The sequence below is a fragment of the Ixodes scapularis genome, unplaced genomic scaffold, assembly GCF_016920785.2.
Source record: "Ixodes scapularis isolate PalLabHiFi unplaced genomic scaffold, ASM1692078v2 PGA_scaffold8__174_contigs__length_109621045, whole genome shotgun sequence".
Lineage (NCBI taxonomy): Eukaryota > Metazoa > Arthropoda > Arachnida > Ixodida > Ixodidae > Ixodes > Ixodes scapularis.
The window spans coordinates 70,706,012-70,731,435 of record NW_024609883.1 but is presented as its reverse complement, the minus strand read 5'-3'; the positions used below and the strand labels follow the sequence as shown (position 1 = coordinate 70,731,435).

Here is a 25,424-nt window from a genome sequence, read left to right as displayed (position 1 = left end):
GCAGACTCTTTCCAGACGAGAATCCGCGGCCGGGCGCCGCCACAAACACAAACCCGGAACGCACGGACTTGAAACAACACCGACCGAACGAACACACAAGCATGGGAGAGGAGGAACCGGACCTCCTCGCCCGTTAACCTCAGCCCCCCCTCGCAGCTGATGCCCGATTTAGCAGACGGGGTCTCCCAGAACTCCAGAATGAGCGCCAACCTTGCGAACGCCGTCGTTCCCTGAGGTTCGGGCCACCGGCCCTGAAGGGAGCATAAGTCACTCTCGATTTTCATTTGAAACCAATAGAAACGAGTTAGCCATCCGCTACTTCTGTTTAGAATAGGTCATTCTAGAAGAATGGTTCGGGTGATGTGGATGCATTGAAGATAATGTGCCCTCTGGAATTGCTTTTGGACGCTGGAGATGCGATGCCTGACATCGTCTGACCCTGGATAACCGTCATGAAAGTTGGGTTGAAGAGACTTGGAATCCCGAGTGCTGCGTTATTTTGGGCTGCGCTCGTGTATTCCATCGTGTTCTTGTTGGTGAATGGGTCCTCAACGCTAGGTAAGTATAATAGTAGTTCCTATCTCTTGAGGAACGTTTTGAGTGCCTATACATGGAGGAACGTTGTGATTCGGTTGCGTTGAATCCTGGTTATCTTCCTAATTTTCAATGTAGCTCATTAGGCAGATGATGTAGAACATGGAGCTTAGGTTACCGAATTTCATGCCAGCCTATTACGCAAGTGATTTAGAACATAATCATAACGCCCACAGTCCTGAATGTCGACGTACATACTTTGAGCTGCGCGGAGTTAAAAATCCTCTAGGAAACTTTGGTGGCAAAGTGTCGCTAAATTCAAGTTTATATCTGCGAATTTGTGTTTTGGATATAATATGGAAATTTGCACGATTTCGCTTCACCTTATTCTTATTTATTCACCAGATTCGGTACTTATGCGCTGCGATATAATGAAATGGAATGAGGCTTCGTTTTCAAAATGAGGAACGTTGCCGGATTTGCTCGCGAACCTTGAAAAAAGTAACGTTCATAAGCATATGTCGAAAACATAAATGGTGAATAAGTTTGATGTTAATACAAGTTGCATTACAAACACCTTTGTTCCATACATACATTAATATCTAAAAATTTCTATTCTTAATATTTTTAAAAGTATTCTTGTAGCACACTGCAGCTGTGCCAAGGTCAGTCATTTCATTGTAATTATAATAAACCACACTCCTATTTAATTGATGCGAGACGTACTCACGAGCAGAGCTATCCACGTTAATAAATGCAAATGTTAATTAAGGCATGGACTTCGAGCACAGATGACATATACGATAACGTTGTTGCTGGCCAACTTCAAGATCTTTCTTGGGGCCAATGTTCCATTCCAGGAAGCGCCAATACAGAGCAGATTATAGTCTTTCCTGAACGGAAGTACGTTTTTGTCTACTGATAACTAATCAGGAACACTGCCATATCGGAGATACTCAATGTCTCTCTTGTCCTGCAATGAGAACTTCGATGGTGTAAAAGATAACTTAAAAGCCGGCGTGAGCTATAAGTCACGTGATCAAAGTCACGTGTTCGGTAGTGACACAACGAGCGTTCGTATGTCTAACGAAGATCTGGCTCCTTTGTAAACGGTTCGAAGTTATGGTGAAAACTGAAGAATTGTCGTGTTCCTTCCACCCAATCTCAGGTGGTCTAAAAAAAATGGTATCCATTACAATTTGATAAAAGCAGTGCATCAGGGCTACAACTCTGTCCACTGGAAAAGATTACGCTAAGGTAGAAGTCACCCTTGCTGCTATAACATTGATACCAGACGACAAGATGTAAGTGTGGTTTTGGAACTTTGTACTAACAGTAGCGTCGGAACAGAAAGCACAAGGAAGAGAAATCCTCCCCCCCCCCCCCCCCCCTTTGTTCTCAAACGCATCTTCCGAATACTTCCGACGTCTCTGTGCACTAATAATTTAGCATTTTCAGTGAATACAGCACAAGCGCACACGAAAGGTACGTTAACCTCGCTAATAGACGCGTTATATTCTTATGTCTGAAATCGTTCTCTGTTTGTCAGTTCTCAGGAATTTTTTCTGCGGGTCCCTTTATAGCAAGCACTCGCAAAGCAAAAGAATAAAAAAAGAAAAAAAAGATTTGGCGGAAAAACTGCTTTCGGCGGGAACGCCGCCAAAATAGTGTGGGAGAGCGCACCTTCAGAAAGACGTCACCTTGGCCTACGCACGAAGTCGCCCACCTCTTTATGCCCTCGGTATTTTAGGGAGCCCGGACATTTTACGTTAGAAACCGGAAGTTGTTTTTCATCTTGAGAAAACTTTCTTTCTCGCTCCCGCTCCCCCCCCCCCCCCCCCCCCCCCCTTCCCTCAGAATTGCGCTAAGTTTAACAGCCTGATGTCATGTTTGAGACATGATGTCACGATCATTTTGAGTGAATGCACAACCCTAGTGAAAAACAATTATATAAATGTGCTCAATTCATGTACGAAGACATAAGAACATATAGACCTTATATATGGGTCATTCCATCTCCTTTCGAGCATTCCGATTTTTAAAAGAAAATTCATGAATTTTTATCCCAAGGTTATCTTTTCCTAAAATATTCTCGCAAAAAAAAATTATGGCATGAGCGTGGTTTGAATTTCTAAAATGTGCGTAAAACTAAGCATCACTCAATAATTGAGTAAAAATAAGATTTTCTTCGGAAAGCTTCACAATTTGTTTGATGAAATTCGAACAGCTTTAGCTTTTAGCTATTGTTAAAATATTTTTATAAGAATTCAACGAAGTGCACAAGAATTAGCACTTTTCTCATGTTTTATTGTAATTGCTTCGCGCACGGCAGTTAAAACTTTCTTTTTGTTGTTGTTGGAAGCCCTATACATCTAGTACAAATGAAAAATTCCGTCCAACAAAATACTTCACACGTAAAAAGAATTCTACGTAGTAGAAAAGTCAGTTTTGTTGCCTAAAGTCCCGCCTATTCTGCCCTGAGGTGGCCCAAGTTAAAAAAATACGAACATATCGGCTTTATAAGGGTTTATTGTCTTTCATTTCTGAAAGATTGATCAAACTGATTTTTGTCTAAATCGAAAAACAAATTATTGAAGTGGACTCTCACTTCGCAACCTGGCATTGTTTCTTAGCGCCTCTTCACCGCACAACACGCCAACTTGACACGAGAGCTGACAAGCTTTGTGCGCACGCAAGGCAATTCCTGGTCGGGAATGTGACTTCCGCAGAAGGTTTTGCGAATGCGCATCCTTGACTCGCTGTCTACAGCTGAAGATGCGCCGCGGTCTGCCACGGCCGCTTCCACTCGTCCGATAGCAGGCTCGTTGCGCCCTTTGTGCCCGATGTCAGCTCCCCTCGCTCCACGATGCCTAATTGGCGTCGACATTTGCAGAAAGGGACTTCTCTTCAAGAAATGTGATGACGATAGAGCTTACTACAAACAATCCCAGCGAATCCAGCGTTGCGCACGTACCACATCACCTGCGCGTCGCTGCGCCCCTCTCGAAGGTCACGTGACACTAACACAGCATGATGATGATGATGATGACGATGTGGCTACAGTGCCGCGTAGCGTCCGCTGCAGTCCATCCTAAGGTGAAACAGTTTTGAAAGGAAAGGACCGACTGTAAGAGAGGGCAGAAAAATGAGGAGTATTGTTTCGAATGACCTTACCACTTGTAGCGTGATCGGGAATCTGCCCATAAAAGAAGTTTGTTTTTCGTCGGAGTATACGTTGCTGTAACGAGGGATGAAGCAGGTCAATCGGCACAGGTAAGTCATGCTGCGGTTCGTGAGGTGATGATGAGTGTAAGTAAGACATTTTTAATGCGAAAGCTTTAACTGGGTCCGAAGGAGCGAGCCGACGTCATCAGCCGCACCAAAAAGCAGATAAATTCCCGAAGCCGCGATCTGAGGCATCCCAGCTTTGAAACCACGCAGAAAGCCACGCAAAACGGCAGTGATATGAAGCCGCCGCGCGTCAATTTAAATTAGCGCCACCCCATGGCGCTGTTATTGTTTAATTTTCTAATCTAGGATGATAGTTGTCTCGTGTTTGCTGGTCATAATGTTTCATTGGCTTTATTCAGTTGCAACGATTACGGCATTTCCGCTGAGTGGAATTGTTTTCCTACATCCCATGGAAGGAAGTGCTTATAACGAAGTAGGGAAACAGTGAAGCGTCAGGCAGCAAGGGCCAGTCTTGAAAGTCCCTTTCAGAATTAAATTATGACGGCCTGTCAGCTGTTCACCTGAGCTAAAGATAACATTGGAGGTATCACAATTCTCTGGGTTCTAAAAGAAGTGGTTGGAGGAAAACGAACCTGACTATACTACGTGGTTCAGCTCAACAGTCCTCGTCAAAAGCGACACGGAGTTCTCATCACTTCAAGCCAAAATCACATTCAACGCTACGTGCTGGATTCACGTCCCATTCAGAGACAGGAATTTGCAGAAATTTCACCAATCAAAATCACATCAGCAGAAAAAGACAACGCAGCGTGAGCCTTCGACTGCCGCATGACCAAGAACATATGGTGCTGCCGCTCCGATCTGTTCAACACCATATAGTTTAGGTCGTTTTCATATCGCCTACTCACGGGGCTTTTATGCTTCTGCTTACGTGTGTCCTGACACTGACAAGAGGGGCAAATTTCGGTGTGAAACAACTGACCTGCTGGTTAATATGCTGCCCGGCAGCGCTAAAAACAAGACAAAAAACAGCAGATATGACAAGCCGTGCTTGATCACAAGAGGACTCCGCCGCAGGCGACGGTTGCAATCACTGATCTCTATGACAATTGCTGGATCGCGCTTCCCCGCTTGTTCGCTGCAGCGCAAGTGAAGCCACCGGGCTTCACTCGCTTGGGATACGATTTGCCGTTTTTGCTAGCCTTTGCTGCGGTTTTCCAGCGTGCTGACGACACGTTTTCTACTCGTTCGTCGTCATTCGCCGAAGAAGTTTTTTGAAGACTCTGTGTATTGTTGAGACTTTCCGTTGTGAACACGTGGAAAATTTTACGAAAGTGCAGTGTCGCAGGAAAAATGCACAACGCGTCGAAAGGAAGGGCTGGCGGCGTGTTCAAAGCATCCTTGGCACGCCGAAGTGCCGTGTCTCTGTGCCTTCGCACGCTTGGATACCGACCAAGAACCGACGCCGTGTGTATGTGTTCAGCGAGTGCAATGTGCGTGAAGCTGTTCGTGCCTCTGGATCAGCGTCTTTTCCCCTCGCGGTTTAGGAACGAGCTTAATCCAGCGTCCACTAGCGACGGAGGATGGGGAGAAGGTACGTCTTTTTTTCGTCCTTACGGTATTGCGCACGGTATTGTTTACACAATACCGTGCACAACAGCACCTCATCACTGATCAGTGCTGGCTTATTATCAACCTACGCGACTCGCCTAATTGTAATTGGTCAACAGATTGCACACGACCATATCGGCCGCGCTTCAAAGATTTTCATTCTCGCCGTCTTGTACTTTTGCTTTCGAAAACCCCCCTGGCTCCACGTACAACGTTGCCCTATTCGTGCTCCCGAGGAATCTATTAGTAGATTTGGGACATAGCCATGGTTAATATAGAACATAAGAATACGTACAGATCTCCCTCTTTTATTGATAGCAACTCACCGGAACAGCTGGACGATCCAGAACTCCGTGGCCGATATATATAAATGATCTAAAGGCATCTACGCGCGACACACGTTCAGAACTTTGGCGCGGCGTCAATTCTTGACCGGTATCCAAGCGTGCGAAGGGTGCGAAGGCACAAAGATGCATCACTCAGCGTGCCAAGGAAGCTTTGATCACGCCGCGACACCGGCGACACGTTTTCGACGAGTTGTACCTTTTGATACGGCTTCACGCGCATTGCACTCGCTAAACACATTCACAGGGCGTCGGTTCTTGGTCGGTATCCAAGCGCGCGAAGGCACAGAGACACGGCACTTCGGCGTGCCTAGGATGCTTTGAACACGCCGCCAGCCCTTCCTTTCGACGCGTTGTGCCTTTTTCCTGCGACACTGCACTTTCGTAAAATTTTCCACGTGTTCACAACGGAAAGTCTCAACAATACACAGAGTCTTCAAAAACCTTCTTCGGCGAATGACGACGAACGAGTAGAAAACGTGTCGTCAGCACGCTGGAAAACCGCAGCAAAGGCTAGCAAAAACGGCAAATCGTATCCCAAGCGAGTGAGGCCCGGTGGCTTCACTTGCGGGAGCGGCAAGCGCGATCCAGCAATTGTCATTGAGATCAGTGGTTGCAATTGCAACGATTGGAAAGCCCCGGAAGCGGAAGCCGAGCCTTTTCCCACAGAACTTTTTTGCGTCAACCTGCAATAGACACTCCGCTCAAGACAAGCAATCGTTCGTTTCCTCCGGCTACAATGTCAACAGCAGCGTGCTGTGCGGTGGAGAAGAGCTAACCAGTCCGAATTTCGACACGAGAGCTTCATTATTTTTTTTTCTCGCTTTAGATAAAAATCATTTTAATTAAACTTACAGGTTGTTGTTGTTTGCGGGTTTTATGACGCAAGAGCTCCGACGGCCATACTGCGCTAAACTAGGTAATTAAATTAAACTTACAGGAATGAAAGGCAATAAACTCTTTTTCTAAAGTCGTTACGTTTAGAATTTTTACTTGGACCACCTCATGGTAGAGTAAATGGCTGTTTAGGCTGCAAAACATAGTTTTTCACAACTTTAGAAATTTTTTTTTCTTCTGCGAAGTGTTCGCAGAATACTTCGCAGAAAGCCGTTCGAATATTATAAAACACATTGTGAAGAGCTTCGAAGGGTATGTTATTTTTACTCAATTACTGATTGATGCCTAGTTTTATGCCCATTTTAAAAGTTGAAACCACGCTCACGCTATAACAAAACGTTTTTTCACCGAAAATGTTTTAGGGAAAGGATTTTCTTTTAAAAATCGGAAATGGTCTGGGACGTTCGGGATGGAATGACCCATATGTTCCTAATATAATTAATATACGTTTTGGACTATAAGAATTCGAGAATTCACAAATAAAACTTCTTCATTTAATAAAAAAATGTTTTTGTGCCACTGATAGCAGGCTGAGAAGCTTTTCAACCGCTGCAGTTGAAGAGCACAGCTAGGTCTCGTAGTGCAATGAAACTATTGTTTTCCTACAATACCGCACAGGGGTCTTGTAGTGCAATGAATCCATTGTTTTCCTTCATTACCGCACAGGGGTCTTAGTGCAATGAAACTACTGTTTTCCTACATATTACACACAAGAATCTGTTCATCGGGCAGTTTCATGGCAAAAATATCAATCTCTGCGTTGCTCTGGAGCTTATGAGGTTTTATAGAGAGATTGGCCACAATTATTCACGTACGCTTTTTTTTTTTTTTTGCTCGGATTGAATTGACAAGTTATAATGGAGATAAACCTTCAAATCACGGTTATTACTTTGGTCAAAAACGTATCTAAGGTTCGCGCCTGGCATCTTCTGAACGAACTTCACTAGGAACGCGAAGGCAAAGCATGCAGCACTACCCGTGCATGCAAGCATACAAATATAGGTTAATGAAAAAATGCAAACGACCACACAAAGTGCTGGGATTGACAGCTGCGGCGACTGCGTTGTGGAAAGGCATTCTGAGGGAGATTTGCCTCCAGCCAGTGTGGTGTATAATGTTTGCAATGGGTGCTTTGATTTCAGTGGAATGGATGTTCGAGACGTGTGTGAGATGTGTGGTTTGGTTGAACGATTGTGCGAGATGTTGAATGTGCTAAAAGGAAGTTGTTTTGTTTTTTTTTGTTTTTTTGCTGGAACGCTTTTTAGAGCACGTGACCGTGCCCGCGGTGGAAGAACTGAAATTACGCACGCGAGCTGTTCTGTACAAGGTGCATGCGGTCGTGTATCACTACTGGTGCACGTTCAAGACCCCAGGCTAGCAGCTGTACTGCACTGGCTAAATTACTCATCTACGGCTGAGACACCAGACGCCCATTTGGGCTGACTAAATTCCGGCTGTATAAACATGCGCACAACACAATTATTATGTATTCGCAACTTTCAGCGATGATGGTACCGCGGTAAGAGAACCGGGCTCCCTAGCCAACACCACCTAGACAGAAGGCCTCCGCATGGTTTCTTCTTCCTCTATGAAACGTCATCACAGTCGGATCGCGCTCGGTCGGCTATTGGACCCGAGCCCGACCTTTGACGCGCTGATTGGCCACGAGCCGCAGCCGAACACTGACGCAGCACTCGTGCCCAATCTCTCGCCTCGATCGATCTGACTATGATGACGCGTGTGGAAGCCTTCTGTCCAGGTGGTGTTGTCCTAGCTCGTACATGAACGGCTTCACAATAAAGATGCTGGCCTACACCTTCCTGACGTGAGAAAATGAAATAAGGCATCGCAGAACCAGCCTCGTACAGTTCTACGACGATCATCCAGGTGACAGCCGTTTGTATAGGCACCAGTGCGCCCCGTATAGGTGGTGAAAGTTGCGCATAGCGATAACGAAGGATACGGGGTGAACTGTGCCAACACCTCCTCGATAGCTTCCAAGCCTGCGCGTCACGTGACGTGACGTCACGTCCAGGAGGCCTGCGCGGTTGCTGAGTGGATGCGAGTACCGCGTCAGCGTTCTTCGTGGGACTGGTTTCCTATCATAGTCCCGCGCGAACGCTGACGCGGCACTCGAGCCCAATCATCGCCCGTGCAAGCCTCCGGGACGTGACGTCATGCCACGTGACGCGCAGGCTTCGAAAGCTATCTAGGAGGTCTTCACTGTGGCCGAAAAGTTGGCGACGAGATGTTTTGGTGGCGCCACCTCGCGGGCACCCTGCTGTGACGGACCGGGTAAGATGCGAGCAGACGACGCGCTATGTCAAAGCACGTAGTGGCTATGTTAGTTCGCATCTATGCCGATTGAAAGCGGTTTATTTGTTAAAAAAACGTGTCTGACATTTTTGTGAGTGATCTTTGTAATGAATAACAGCGCCTCAAAGTTACTTTTCATATGAAAAAAAAAAAAAAAAACACTTTCAAACGTTTAAACAACATAAGCATAGCTTGCGCGGCGTGCGTCAGGGCTATTTACGGTCTATCTGATTCATGTTTTCTCCAAACCTGTGGAGGCTCCTGTGAAAAAAAAAAAAAAAATTGCATTCACCAGAGTAAATAACGTGCTTATCTTAGTTGTGCACGCGCGCACGGTTGCGTTGCAAAGCGCCGCACGCTTGTTTTAGCTACATTGAGCTTGCCGATACCGCCGCTTCTACCCAAGTGAGACTCGACAGTTGCTGACGAGCAAATACTCGTCCTTAACTGACGCTTAGCTCCTCCCACATCTAATACGCGGCAAAGAAGTTGGTCATATCGCGATTACTGCTAAAAAAAAAAAAAAATGTTAAAAAATGTTCATAACTTCTTAAATTGCCGGATCTGGCTCGGAAAATTCGGGCGATTAATTTGTACTATCCAATTTTACTACGAACATTTACAAATTTAAAAGCGCTCTCTGAGAAGCGCATCACGCTTTATGCGCATTTAAGTCAGCAAAATTAAACAGATAAACGGTAGTAATTCATGGCGGGCGGCGTGCCTTCTTTTTTTCGGGACGGTCACCGAGCTACTAGGTTTAAGTCTTCGATCGCGAAACGTCATTCAGTCGACGTTTCGCGTCGACTGAATGAATAAGCGGGGATTTAATTGAAACGACTCCGGAGGCCAGCCACCGCTTTTTCCTGTCAGTTATTTTAAAGGAATGTTTGTTTATTGGTTTAAAAGAATTCAAAAAGGAATCAACTTGCAACTAATAAGAGAACAGCACTTACGAAGCAGTGTAAAACCAACAGGATACACGGAGTCGTTTTCACTGAAGTGTTTACCACACACGCGAGAGATGCTCGAATTTCGCTTTTCTGTTTTCAATTTGATGAGACGTTCCTTTCTGAGTATTATTTTGTCCAAATCCAGTCATAAAAAAAAACAAAAAAACTACGCTATATTTGTTGTGGGAGATATTGGGGTCGGGTAAAGCACTGGATATTCTATTTCTATCATCCAGCTTTTTGTGCTGGGGTAGAGAGCAGCACACCACGATCCCAGCGCTTCGACACCTCAGCACCGAAAGTGATTGTTAGCAGGTCTACGCGTGCCACAGTTTCAAGCTTGGGTAAAATGTGCCACTGCAAATATCACTTCACCAAATAAACACGACGCGGGAAACAAGCTTTGCCGCGCGTTACCCAAACAGCGCATGAAGCGAGCTGACGAGCCGAGGGATCAAAGATCTGAGCGGTCTGTCCCAGTCTGTCCTACACGTGACGTCACAAACGATGATGATGATAGCTAGACAAGTGCTCTCTGTGGTTCGCGCACGCCGCCAATGCAGGGTTCTTTTTTATTTTTTTTTTTTTCTGAGCTTCGCAGATTTGTTTTAAAAGAGCATTGCAATCCACCGTGGTGGAATCTACACTTATGCGGTTGGTGCAGATGAGTTATACGGCCAGGGTGACATAGTATACGGGGCTAATCGTAACAATCAGTCGGCTAATCAAGTAACATTTGTTAATAAACGTTTTGTATTTTTTCACGGCGTTCTGTAAAAATGATCAGTTTGGACGCCGTTTAGGTTTTGCGCCCCGATCACCAAGGAGCAGGACCACGGCCACGAAGATGCGGTCCGATAAGAAACCGAAACCTAGAAACGCGTCCAAACTGGCCGTTTTCTCCAGAACACCGTAAAACACCCAAAACACCCCGCTGCCCCTCCTTATAGACCTTTGTAGCAATCGCCTCCTGCGCGCTGCCATCTTTGTCTGCTGGGCTGTGGAACGCCTTCCAAGCATGGGCTGTTGATCTGATGTGCGGTATATCGGACGCTGCGCATGCGTCCACAGTTCAGTGACTCAGCACTTTTTGCCCGGTCGCTTCGTTCAAGACTGCCGCTGAAAAGGTCTATACCCTTCTAAAAAAAAACAAAAAAAACATTATTTTGTGGTTTTTGATTACGCTCAGCAAGTCTGTAATTGGATCCACATGTCTTCTCACCAATTAAAAAGTTAATAAACAAATTTTACTTAAATAGCCGACTGATCGTTACTATTAGCCCCCTGTACTATGTCCCCCTGGCCGTATAACACACCCGCACTAACCGCATAAGTGTAACTTTCACGGCTTTCTTCTTTTAAATAAACCTGTAAATCTTGCAAAAAATATCCTGTATACAGACGTCAGCCAAAGGCAGAATAGATGCAATCTGACTGACTACATAGTATCTTTCTGCTCGGCAGCCACCTTGAAAGGTCAAGGCCCGAGAGGCCTAAGTAACTACCCATTTGACTCGAGAAAGGCGTGAAAGGCATAATGGCGTGATTTTTAATATGCCTTTAGTTTACACCAGCGCCCACGCCACCCAAACACTCCTCCGAAGCCAAATAAACCGACGCCTTTCAAAACGTTGCAGAGAATCTGCAGGATGAAGTGAGCTTCAGATAGACAACATACAATGGCTCTCTTCAGCTCGCAAGGCGTCTGCTTTCGCCCCGCGGGCATACGGAGGTGTATGACCTTTTGCGCCCGAACGCCCACCTGCACATAATGGCGCTGGTATCGCTGGCGTGGAGAGACAAACAGTAGATATATATATAGTGAGTGAACACTGTACGCACACGTATTGACAGCTTCGCGGGATGGCTGGCGCACACGCTGACGTATACGGCCACATGGAGTGTCTTCCGCGTTTCACTCGTTCATCATCGTGGATAACAAAGGGGATGGTTGCAGACACGTTTTCACTCAGAACAGAACGTATACACAGACATATACACACGTGCGCGCAGGCGTTAACGCGCGCAAACACACACAAACACATGTGCACGCGACTTAGCGTTACCTTTCGGAATTCGGACGAGTTCGTAGACGACAAGTCTATACACCATTCTGCCGCTTATCGCGCAGGCGAGAACTGCCAAGTCACTGGGCGAGTAAGGGATATTACGCGTGCTAGAACGCGTTCCAATGCAGTCCACATAGACGAAGAGGACAGCGTGCAGAAGGCAATTATTGGAGTGGTTTCTAGACGTCAACGCACTGTCCACAAAGAAATACTCGCTTTGCTATTCGCGACTCCAGCAAAACGGACGCCGCTAAGCGGGAAAACCGGGAACCAGCCGGTCCAGGTCGCTCCGCGCCCCTCCGCGTCTCTGGTGGCTTTCGCGGAGACGTGTTGTCGGCGCGGTGGCGAACAATGTAATTTGACGAAGGTCCGAATATTTCTTAAGTTTGTTTGAGTGATCATTAGTGTAGTGAAGCCTCAGTAGATTGTTTTCTTCTATTACGTGTTTGAAAGCCCGTTTACTCCACAGCACACGGTCGCGTGCTTTCGATTTCTTGGATGGGGAGGAATCACGGAAAAACTTTTTGATTTCTTGTCTGTCTTGAATCACATTCAAAGTGACGACTGCTTGGTAACTGATACTGGAGGGAACATCAATGTTGCAGTCAAGTGAATGGGAAGGTTCGATAGCTGCTTTTCTTGAGTTTGGTTGTGTTCGGTTAGCTTCAAGTTTGAGCAACCCACGCCGGTCGGTGCGTTGGCTATTCATCTTGGCTGCCTTTCACCGAAAAAGCCTCTGGACCACACTGAAGGAGTTGGGCTGATTTCGCAATTACTTGATTCAGGAAAACTTGCTCGCTGCAAATGATGAATGAGGGAAATTATCTGTTTTCAAAGGTGGGAGACAAGTCTCGCAACGTTAGATGCTGTCACGGCATTTTTGACCTATCGCGCCTCCAATATTTATATTACAAGGACGTCGAAGCCAGCAGCAATATACGTCTACATTGGTCAGGTTGACCGGCCACAAAAAAAATACTAATTTTCTCCGTTCAGGATTCGAAGCAAAGTTCAATGCGGGGAGGTTCTGCGCAGATCTTCAATGAAGGCTCTCTTCAGTTTGTCTCCGTGCTGCCGGCTATAGAACCATTTGGCTAAGTTTAAGTAATATGTCTCCGTCTGTCAAATATACTTTTATTCAGCTGCTCACCTAATAGCTAGTCAACTAAGCTCATATTTCAACCCGAAGGATGTACTAATATCGCTTTAGTGGGACCCCCATAGTACGTAATATAATACATAACCCGCTCGTCAAAATGACGTCTCGATTGCTACTGAAACCTGAATCGAAATACGAGTATCAGCTGCTTAGTGGGGCGCCGGCGGGTTAACACGGTCCTTGGCTCAAGAAGCGGTTGCTTAATTTTCGTAATTTTCCTGCAGCCTGTGTTGTTGGCCGAGCAGACGACTGGAGCTGTTTTGTAAACGCGGATACCCACAAAAGCTCGATTTCGCGGACAGATAAGTCGCATGGTCGAGGCATGCGAGTTAGCTGAAAAGTTACTCTCTGTGGAACAATTCTATTGTCATCTCCGCTTTCCTTAGATGATCAAAACTGATTAGGATATTACCGTCTCTCCGGAGCCCATAGTTTCGGTTTTGAACGAAATCTTCGAAACGAAAGTTTGACACGAAAAGAACAAAAAAACACCGGCAAAACAAAACTATGCTTTGCAAGTTTATCTGCACCGGCTACACTTAACCGCCTCAGTTCAAATACCTACAAAATTGGGCATTAAACAAAAGAAAATCAGTTAAATTGAACGCGCCACCTGTTCAGGGGGCCCGGCCGAGCCGCCGCAACCTGGACTCAGCCGCCATGTTTGTTTGGTGGTGGCGCCCCCTATAGACCGACACGCGGAGCGGCTCTGTTTACCAACACGGCCGGAAGGCCGCGCATGCGCGGTAGCTATGTGGGCAAAAGCAACCCGGCTCTCCGTGTTTTCGCCATTGCGCTCTATGGCGTGCGCTCGTTGTTGACGTTGTAGGGGCGCTTGTATCTTTATTTGTGTCGTATTTCCTCATAACGCATGTCGTATGCTATGCCCAACTATTTGAGCTCGTTGCCCGAGCCTGAACGGTAGCGGTATCAAAACAAACTGTGCTTGGACGGCGTTGCCTACGAGGATCCGTACGTCGTAAACAAGGCCTAGCTGCTGGACTTCCGACGTAAAGTTGCTGCCACGGAAGTCCACGGCTCATGTCTTCGTTTATTTAGTTTCTTCGCCAAGTTAGTTCACGGCCGACACGGTGCAGGCGTACAAGTCCCTCGAGGCCTACGATTACATCGAGTCGGTTTCCGCACTGCCGGCGGGATCAGCAGACTGTGGGTCTGCGGAAGTGTGTGTATTCATTAATTGATTAAATACACAGAGCGTCTTCAAGTCAAGGTATGATATTTTCCATACCCTCATGACCACAAGGCATTACAACCAGTAAAGGTTTGTCCGTTCTGCAGTCTTGGCGGTAACAAGTTACAAGTAACGGCGTTACCAGAAATGCGTTACTTTTTTCAGTAACGTAGTAACCTACTCGTTACGTTTTTGACACAGTAACGGGTAACGTACTTATGTTACTATTTCAAGTAACGTAGTAACCTACTCGTTACGTTTTTGACACAGTAGCGGGTAACGTACTTATGTTACTATTTCAAGTAACGCAGTTACGTTAGTCATTGCTACTTCCCAAGTCTTAAAGAAATTACACTTCATTTGTTTCCGTGTTTTAGGCGTCAAGCCATGTTTTTCTTTGCGTTTTTTTTTTTTCGTAAGTATTTAGGTGAAACCGTAAAAAAAGATTAAATAATTATGTTCAGTTTCTGCTTGATATATGACGTGTATCGTCAAAACCGTAAAATGTGTTAAATCATAATTTAAAAAAGTAACGCAGAAGTAACGTGCCTTACTTTTTATCGGTAGCGGTAACGCGTTCCTTTTATTTTTAGATAACGTAGCTCAGTAACGTGTATTTTTTATTTGCAAGTAATAAATAACATATTTCGTTACTTTTTTTCTTTTTTTTTTTTTTGGTAACGCCTACAACACTGTTGTTCTGTCGCCGATCCCCTTCTGCTCGGTAGCACGGGCGTAGCGAGCTTCCGACGAGCGCTTGGCCGGTGCGTTGTGCGCGAACACCGTGGGAACAAAATCCGGGTGGTCTCGATCAGACAAGGGTTTCCCTGCACATAAGCAAGCCTCGGGACGGAGATTGAAATGCAAGCCGCACTTGCCTCCAAGAAAGTGTTTGCCGCACAAACGGCCGTTCGCGCGAGGTGGCCATTCTTTTCGATCCACGGAGATTATCCACCTTCTATGCCTTTCAGAGTCTGCCGGGAACTTTTGGAAACTCACTCCGCTGCTTTTCTTGTACATTTCGGTGAAATTAACGGCAACACAGCTTCGCGCAATGCTGAAATGCTATGACGCCCATGCGAAACGTGCGCGCTTTTGCCCACACCCCCCGGCTCCGGCGCGATCGCAGCGCCGCCACAGCTCCGTGACGTCAAGCCCGCGTGTCGGTGTATAGGTCGCTGGAGTCGCGAATACACCAGGTCTGGGCAGTGCGCGGAGAACCAAATGCGCGCGAGAAGAGGCGTCTGCGCATGCGCAGTGCCGACAGCAGCGCCACCGCAGTGTGGCGTGACGTGGGCGCCGCCATCTTGAATCCCGGAACTTTCGGTATGCGGTAAACCATCGTTTTGTTCTCGACACGCCGCCTGGGAGAAGCTCACGTTTTCATCGCGATTGCCTATCGTTCTTGTTATTCCTTTTCTATATTATTTTACTTGTTCCAGGTCGTAATGCCTTGTTTGTTTGTTTTTTTATTTCGCATATCGGAATGGTCAACTACGTGGCTGGAGACGAGGGTAAATGGAAAAGGTCTTTAGTCGCATGGGGCATGGCTTACTACGTTCACGCTTAACTTGCCTCGTGATTCGATCTGAGGCGTTTCTTACCTGCTAATGCTGCAGCCTCATTGGCTCCGGAGCAACCGATGCCCGGAGATCGCCAGCCCCCCCCCCCCCCTCCCCCCCCCCCCCCCCCTTTTCCTGCATTTCTTAGTCCTTAGTCTGCGAGTTAATGAATACAATGTGTCCACACACATTTTCCTTCTTTCGTTTTTCTTTATTTTTTTTTTTTTTATTTTTCAACCGGGAAATTGAAACCTGTTTCGCCGAACGCTCGTTCTACGCCCGAAAGGTAGCGCTATGTATAACGGTTCGAACCGGATGACAAAGCTTCAGCAGTAACCGTCATTTTATTCATTTAAGTAATATTTGTGCTGGTGATCCAATATTCAACGACAAACATTGCAGCAAGAAGTTACTTTTCAGTGTGCACACATTACTGTTGTACAGCCTAAAATATTTCAACGGTGAAGAATAGGAGAGTGACTTGCTTCAGGCTACTGGAACACGTTATTGTGTGGGCCTTTCTTTTATGGAGGGGAGGGGAGGCGAGAGCAGAAGAGTAGCAGAACCAGGCACAAATAAAAATTGAAAAAAATCCGCAGCGGAAAAAAATAAATAAATAAAAGCAGTGTGAAGAGTTGCGTTGCTTACACGTCACAAACTCGTGTCTGTTTCACCTAGTGTTGTACCGCAGGAAAGGCTACAAGCGCGAGCTCCTTGCTCTAGAGCACAGCTCGACGGTACAAGTTCTCGTGCAACAAGGGCAGCTGCCAACGCTATGAGCTCGCGCTTCTGGCCTTCTCTGCGGTACAACATAAACACGACTCATTATTAATCCGAGACGGGGACACAAATAATAAAACGAAGAGACGCGCGTGTGGTTGCCCTTCACTTTTATTTTTTTTATTTTCCCCTTGTTTTTTTTTACTCCGCAAAGTCGACATAGTACGAGAAAACACGCAGAAGTAGGAGAGCAAAGAGGCTCCTCGGCGGGCTTTGCCGTCTCGCGCGGTTCTGGGGTATTCGTATTCGAGTTTGGATCATTGGTAAAATGTATGGGCTGCGCGGAGCTGAGCGCTGCGTGACAACCATACGTGCGTTCATCGGTGGTTTTGTACGTCACCACCATCGGCAAAGTGGGCGACTGAGCACGTCTACCGGTGCAAGGCGAGCTTCGCGCGGATGATCACGGAGGATGATGATAAAAGCGGCCGACGCGATCGCGGGGTGAAACGGTCGACGGGACGATACGCATTCAACCGGAGTCTGGGTTGTTTAATGCACAAGCCCTAGCACGTCCACACACACACACACGCACAAAGAAGCATTACTTGTGAAACTGGAACGGAATTAACACAATACAATTTTCGCATAAAATGCACAGAATCGCCGATGTCGTGTTCGCGTTGACAGCGCGGTTTGTCGGTCGTGGGAACAGCGCCGTCACTTTCGAATAGCCAACAAGATCCGACCCGACATGAAGAAGTCGAAAGCGCCATCCGCCGCCCTCGCGGCTCTCCGCCGTCACTCTAGCCGATGTATTTTTCTCCTAGCCGAGCTAAACCATTTGGCGTAGTCAAGCCAAGACGCCTTGAAGTTTACTTTTCGGCCGCTAACAGCGCTTGACGAGGTCGCCCGAGGTCGTATCACTCCCACCCCACCTGTCCCCTCCAACCCTTCCACACATTCCCGAGACCCGTCCGTTCCCCCTTCCTCTCTACCATAATGACCCGTCCGTTCCCCCTTCCTCTCTACCATAATGACCGCAGCCTTCTTAGCATACGGAGCGGACCACCCCACCCACCAAAAGCTCCCCACGTTATCACTGCAATCAGCGTGAGACTCCCTCCCTCTCCCCCTCATTAGGGAGGGTCCCCGTTTTGAAGGCGGATTCCGGCCCGGATTCCGAAGTATACCCTTTATTCAAAAAGTTTCGAGTGATTCTCTGAAAATTTCAGCCGGAAAATGGCGGCCGCCGGCAGAGTTACATATGGTGCCAGTTACCGACAGCGGGTGAAAATGGGCCGCATGTTTCCTGTCGAAATTTTCAGGAAAACACATATAACTTCTGCATAAGATAACAGTTCGTGCTGAAACTTTGCCATCTGGTTCAAAACGCTAGCGCTACATTTGGGAGGAGAATGAGCCTTAAGCCATACGTAGTTCATTTTTGCAACAAAAAAAGAAAAAAAAAGACGTTGTAAGTGTTGTTTATTGCTGTTTTGTGTCTGTGTGTGTGTGGGGGGGGGGGGGGGGCGGAGGGGGACACGCTGTACATGGACACTGCCAAAATATTTACAATAAAACTAAAGAGAGAGAGAAAGAGAGGGAGAGAGCAATTTAGAGGTAAATGTGCGCTGTTAAACACAAAACGAGTTTGTAGCAGCGCTGCACACGATCAAAATGAGGCGGGCGAGGAAATCACGGCTCCGTAGCAGACGAAACCCCCAACTAAGTGATCGGTTGCAGATGGGCTTAATTCGCACGTGCGCCAGCGACACCTGTGATGGAGGTTCGGGCGTGACCCAGCGAGTTTCACACACTCGCCAGTGCCACCACCGCGAAGCGAACATCGTGCGATTGAGATGCTAAATAACCAAACGTTGTAAAAAAAAAACAGAACACAAAGAAAGGGCATGGCGCGTGGCCGGGCGTGACGAAAAACGTGGATGGCGCCTTCCTTGAAGCGACGCCTTTGTTCTTTCTATTTCTCAGTTTCCTGTTTGTTTGTTTTTCCTCACAAGTTTTCCTCTCCCAGCACACGTGCGAACGTCCATCGACACTTCCGGTTTAGTCTCCGTCGACGGGGATGAAGCGAACGCACGTTCCCCTTTAACACATGCGTCCGACAAATCGCTTCCAACATTTTGCTCCGACGACGACGTTCAGGGGTGCTATGTTGCGCTTTTTGCACTCCCAGGAGACTTGGAAGAAGGAGGTGACGTCAACAACGTAGCAAATGCAGATTGGATGTTGATTTTGTTTTCTTCTGTTAACATTCAATCTGCGTTTGCTCTAGTCGTTAACGTCACTTCCTTCTTCCAAGTCTCCTGGGAGTGCAAAAAGCGCAACATAGCACCCCTGACCTGTAACTTTTGCGTCTCAATTGCACGACACGTATTGAGGTCGACGGCCCGACGGTGGTCCTCTTGAACAGTATGCTGATCGTTGCGGGAGTTTGTGGCGATTATTAAAATACCTGGTATACCGCTTGAAGATAACGACAAAAAGGAGGTTGAACTGGACACCACTGTGCCGCGTTATCTTGAAAATACCCGAAGAGAACAGATATCGTAGATCAGCTTAAAGCCGCATGCTGATATACTATCCCAAAGAGACAACGTTTGACGTCTTTCTTGTATGACGGCCATGTGAAATTGGTCACATAAACACTGTCTGCGGAGAACTTCTAAGCATACATATGCATGCGGCAAACATGCTCTGTACTCGCTCGATGCGTGCCTGCAGATAATACTGTCATCATGTATGTGCAGTGTGACTGCAACTTGGGGGTGTTGCAGCAAATACCACGACGATGCTCGCGAACAGCATACAAATATGGAGGGGTGGTGGCGTCCATCGCAAGTAGTTTTTTTTTTTTCCCGCGTCCCTTCTGCTGCTGCTGATGATGATGATTTTATGTAAAACCCCGCGTTTCCACGAAACAAGATAGGACTGGTTGTCTCACACAGCACATTCATTCCGTTGCATGCGTAGTATACCATAGCATCCTATTGTACTGAATTCACACAGATAAGAAAGATACAAAAGAAGATAAACTTCTGGCGAACCACCTCGCCATTGTTGCCTTACGCCCATATTTCGTGCCAACAAAAAAAATAATTCTAAAAATAAAAATTACTTCTAAAGAATTTTGAATTACGCGGAAGAGGAAAACAAAGTGGACGTGTTGAGAGTTTGATAAATCGTGAAGACGCTTAGATGAAGTTATTGACGAAGCATCGTCAGAAAAGGGCTCTTTAGACTTTCAGAATTTTACTCGCCATCTTTGACTAGTCACAGAACAAATAAAAGCATCGTGGAACTGCATGAAAACTACGACAAAACTTGATTTCGCTGAAGCGAATTGGTCGTAAACGTCGAAACAAGTCCCCCCCCCCCCCCCCCAGTTTGTTTCTTTTCTTTCACTCAACTCAGCGCGATCACAAAGTATTTCGGTACCCTTTGTCTAATCCTAACTCAAGCGCCGTTCACACACTTGCAACCGAGTAGGACGGAGCTCAGAAGCCTCTTGGGACATCTTAGGACCGAATGCGCTGCAGCGGAGCTGGTCCTAAGACGTTGCAAGAGGCTTAAAAACCGGTCTGGTCTCTTGGTCTTACACGGTTGCATATGTGTGAAGTGAACGGCGCTTTATAGGTTGTACCCGACAATTCTCTTATTCACAGATGACCGTCTACGCAATTATGAAGGTTAAGTTAAAGTACGTTGTCATTCGTAATAATCACTAAAACAACATCCGCTAAAGCTGCCTGAAACGAGCGTTCGTGTTGCGAACACCCTTCAGAAAGTTTGCCTCCCTTCCCCGTGACACTTCTTTTTTTCCACGTCCTTCTTAAGCACCCTTTAGAAATAAAGGGCCCATGAAACAGCACCCTAAGTTACGGCTTAGAAGTCCGCATTATTCAAAACAAGGGGGCTGAAAGGGTACAACCACTGGTGGAAGTCTCTAGAACATCCTTTTATACGCCCTTAAGAATATAAAATTTCGTAGTTTACGGGATTTTATTTTTACTGGTTTAAATATGCGTGGGGAAACATAAGAATCTGTTGCTCCATCACTACTATAAATTAATGCATTTGGGGACATTTTAAGACAGAATCTTCACTCCAAAAAATTCCGCTCTTTGAAGGGTTCTTCGACGCCCCAAGAAGTTTTTCAGCTCGTGAAGAAAGGTTTCGCCGCGAGACTACCGCCCCCTGGCGCACTAGAAAGGCAATAAATACGATTAAAGGAAGCCATAGTAGACAAACTGTAATATCTCTATGCCCGCAAAAAGTTTCGATTATGAGTATCGACCAGCTACCCCGTTGCATCTGTACTGCAAAAGGCCATATTGTAGTACAAAATAACTGAGCTCACTGCTCAAGACAAGTATTCAAGACCCTAAGAAGGCTTAGCCCTCGAGTCAGAATCTTAGCAAACACGTCCACGAGTAACCTGTTTTTCAAGCAGACAATCACGTCTTTATTGGGGTGATTTTTTTGTTTTGGTTGAATTTCAATTACAAAATAGTTTAGCGCGAATTGAATATTGTAACCCTTTTACAGAAAGTACGCGTCGTTTAGTTACAGCACAATGTGCACGTGTCCTCTCGGACGCACGCTGCATGTCCATGCCAAGAAGGATTTTGGCGTTGTGGGTGCGCTGTCTAAGGCAAACGAGCGGAGTGAATATGTTTCACCTTATGTTGTACCGCAGCGAAGCGCAAGCACATAGCATTGGCAGCTGCCCTAAATGCACGAGAGCTTGTGCCGCCGAGATGGGCCGTAGAGCAAGGAGCTCGCGCTTGTAGCCTTTTCTGCGGTACATCATAAGATGAAATAGAGTATTGTAAAGTATTTGGGTTGACTTTGATCGCCGCTCTCTTCGTTTTCTGCGACGGCTCCTTGGCCGTGCTCCAGATCCTCCCAAGGTGCAGCCCTTCCAGTTTCCCAGCAGACCGCAGCCGAACCGGCGGATCCGGCTGACATGCACCGTCACGGAAGGCGACCCTCCTCTCCGCTTCACCTGGCTCAAAGATGACGTCGAGCTGACGTCATCGTTGACGTCACAAGAGGACTCCGGTGACGTCAGCGTGGACGTGGGTCCCGAGAGTTCGGTCCTGGTACTCCGGAGACTGCACGTCGGAGACATTGGGAACTACACCTGTGTTGTGGACAACCCTGCGGGGACGGACAAGTTTCAGGCGTTCCTCAGGTTTCCAGGTGGGACGGGGATACGTTTTCCAAAGCCCTAGCCACATTTATCATATAACGTACAAAAAAAAAAAAAAAAGACACGGTGTTCATTGCAGATACCATGTCCGAATGATGTGCCGACGCGCCTCAAGCACATTTAAAGCATGTTTGCTTCATATACTTGAAAATTGTGTGTATAGACTGTTTTTGTATTGTCAGTGTGACGTCATACAAGAAACACACATCAGACAGTAAGTGCAGGGTGTCTCTTTTTTTTACGACGTATTAACAGTGTGGCTTTAAAATGTCTCAGCGAGCTGAACAGGTAAAGAAGCACATACCGACTATGGTAGGTGACATACAGGTTAAAAGTTCAGAGGGGAAGATCCTCCCACCTCTTTCCCCTTTTGGCAGAGCGAACGCTCGAAGGGAGGTCCTTTCCAGCGTTGGCTCTGCTATTAGCCCCGAGAGCGAACACAAGCGTCGCTGCGGTCGCCGCGCCCTGATTGGCTGAGGTGTACCGTGACGTCAGCGCGAGTACCCCGCTCCGCGATCTCGCATCGGGTCGCTTCCCAGCACCGGTTTCCTGGTTTGGCGTTGTGTGCCGCAAGCTCTTCGAGGAGCCGGACTTCGTTTACCCGATGTGCAAGACGTTGAGTTAGGCCGATATTAACGTGCTTCCGTACATTTTATAAGCCTGCTTATCCCTTTTACCTTTAAAATTGGGTTACAAATCCCGAAAACTATCGGCGGAGGCAATTACGCCGATGAACCTCCCCGTCCGTCCACACGACGCAAGGCAATCTTGAGAGGGGTCGGTGAAGCGGTGACGCAAGTGTTTCAGACGCTGGAATTCTGTTCCTTGCATGTTCATGATTTAGGACGATATTACATCCCGCTTTCAAGGCATCTGAAGCGGCCTTTATGTCATGGGCCTTTAGGTAGTCGGCAAATTAGCTCGCGACCCCGACTCTGCGCTGCCACTCTGCATGCGCTGGTTTGCAGACGTTTTAAAGGCCCTGCGTCTGATGATCTTTGAAGTGCTCACGGAACAGGGTTGTTTTACATAAATGTAGCATCTTCCTGAATCAATTATATAGTTTATACGCGTATGCAGGCATATTTCTTAGAGGATTCACAATTACTAGAAATTAGTTTGTATGGTATCAGCAAAAACGGCCGAATTTCCCCCAGTTGCCTCTATGATATGTAGCAAACTGCCCAAAATATGCACAGCAATAGTGCCGTAATTTGGAATGTTTATACGTTTTCCTGACATTCTTTATTCCAGCCTTTGGTATTCAGAAAATACACCGTTTAGTCTGAATTGTCATTTCCATTTAAGAGTCACTGCCGCCGGTCCCCAAAAGCTTCCTCAGCCTCCAAACTCCCTGCAACTGGACTCTCTGACAACAGAGGAAAACAGGAGTAAAAGCAAGCATTCGAACGTCTGTCCAGTGGTAGATGCAGCACTGGTAGCAGAAAATGTGGAACCTGTGAAGGGCGACAGTCTGCGTGAGAAAAGCTTCTGGTACTTTAGCTTCAGGACAATTCGATTTAAGTAAAATCTCAATTTTAGGGCTTAATGGACTAATAACGAGCTAGGCACCATAACTTACGTTTGTTATATATTACTTGAGGATTCATATAAACAAGTCCACATATATCACCCGTGTAGTCCATTGAAATACTATCCGAATCCAGCAAAGGTCAAGTGCGAGCAATGTATATAATAAATGTTCCTTGTTTGTTTTCTTACTTTGCCCCTGCACTTGGGCTGTCTTACTTGTGATTCTCTCCCCATGGCCGAGACTGTATTTAGCACGTTGCTCGAGCAGCATCAGCTTTTCTGCTTCGGCGATCTTGTTTAAAGACACAGATACAAAAAAAAAAAAATAGTATATATAATTTGCCGATTCATTCGGACCATCAGCAGCGTTTATTGTGCTAGATGTAAATCTGTAGTGATGCCCCTGCAATTGTGGCCATATTTCTTTATTTTCACATACCAGCTGTGGTTCATGCGTTGCCTGGCCTGGCAGCCATGATTAAAATGTTCGTTGAAGTTTCGCCTGTAGCTACAGGCCATACCTCAATAAAGGCATATATAAAAATTTACACTTCCTACGAAAAACACACAAAAAAAAAAAAATTAAATAGAAACGAGCGCGCCGACAGCTGGCGTCGTCACAGCCTCCACAGGGCGAGCGGGGTGAGTCGGGGAAAAATTCTCTCCTCGCCGTGACGTCACCCCGGTTCGCCGTAAGGGGGCGCCAGGCGAACTTCTCGGGGCTAATAGAGGAAAAATAGTGTGGGAGGAGCTTCCCTGCAGCCGACTATTCGAAACTCTATAGTCTGCAGACACTAGGGAGTTTTAGGGAACCGCTTTCGCACATCAGATACAGTACGATTTGACCCTCCGGTACGAACTGCACTACCGGAGAAGATTCGCACACGCGCAGTTCGTACCGGAGGGCCAAATCGTACCGCATCAGATGTGCAAAAACGGTTCCCTAAAACTCCCTACAGTCCGGGGCCTTCCTTGCCCAAGGATCCAGTCCCCTCGGTTACATACAAAAAACCGTCTGTAGGCATGTTCGTAGCGTACACATTTATGAAGCGACGTGCTTTGGACACGTTTGAGGCTTAAAGAAACACGGGGCGTGGCTTATTGCGTTAATGATTATCTTGCTTTTGTGACTGGTTCTTGGGCGTTCTGATCGGCTAATGCCGCAATCTCGTTGGCTGCGGAGGAATAATGAGATGCTGGGGACTCTCCACTCCCCTCATTTCTTCGGCTGTCGCGTGACTATATACACTCTCGATTCGGCAACCGCTCGAGTGCTGCGCTCTAAGAAAACGTTCGTGAGCTATACTTTGCTGCAGAACATGGAAACGAACCAATTACGGCGAAGAACGGAAGGATCCCCCCAACCAATGACGAAGCTCGAAATACGATTAGATCCAAAGGAAGATTGAGGGCGCAGGTGAGCTCGTGAGCTGTGCTCCGAGACGGTGTTGTGCGTACTACATCCTTTTTGGTTTCCGTGTCTCCGGTTTTATTAGGGAACCGTTTTTGCACACACCGTACAGTGCGATGGGCCCTCCGGTACGCACTGCGCATGCGCTGCCATAGAAAGCTCCCATATGCGCTGTTCGTACCGGAGGGCCTATCGTTCTCTAGACGGTTCTCTAAAACTTTCTAGTGTGTTGCCTAGATCCGAAGAGTCCAATGTGCGAGGGCCAAGGAGCGAGTGAAGCGGCATGCTTATTGCCTTTGCGGATATCGCAAATTTTGGGTCCAATCAGATATATTCTGAGATTCGTCATTCGCTTGAGTTCTCCCATTCTTCATCGTGACTGGACGTCTCTGTGTTCTGCGGGAAAGTGAACTCGAGGACGTTTTTAATGCATGGAAGCCGGACATCGGTATTTGAAAGCTGACACAGCAGACGCCACGAGCTGGTGGGACCGATCAAAGAGCGTCATAAGCGCATCATCATGGTGTTCGTCGTGTTTATGTTTATGTGCTCTATCATCGCTGTACCAATCATAAACGGAAAACACCTAGTGACTTGCACTTTTGCCGCTGCCTGATTGGTCCCATTACCTTGTCGGCTGCGTCTAGGCCTAGCTGGTCTAGGGCTAAAAGGACCACGAAATGGTTTACCAGCTT

At 46.8% G+C, this 25,424-nt stretch overlaps 1 protein-coding gene across 2 annotated transcripts in view; it reads left to right on the top strand.

Annotated features, from left to right (window-relative positions):
• Positions 1-148: 148 nt before the first annotated feature.
• The window catches only part of LOC120838732 (Down syndrome cell adhesion molecule), a 56,294-nt gene continuing 31,018 nt past the window's right edge, over positions 149-25,424 (top strand). Inside the window, exons 1-2 of one of the 2 annotated variants that reach the window (XM_040208775.3) lie at positions 149-558; positions 21,473-21,775. In XM_040208775.3, coding sequence (XP_040064709.1) covers positions 453-558; positions 21,473-21,775 — 409 coding nt within the window. In that variant the 5' untranslated portion in view covers positions 149-452. The remainder of the gene's footprint in view (positions 559-21,472; positions 21,776-25,424) is intronic. The other variant, XM_040208774.3, reaches the window with a different exon arrangement.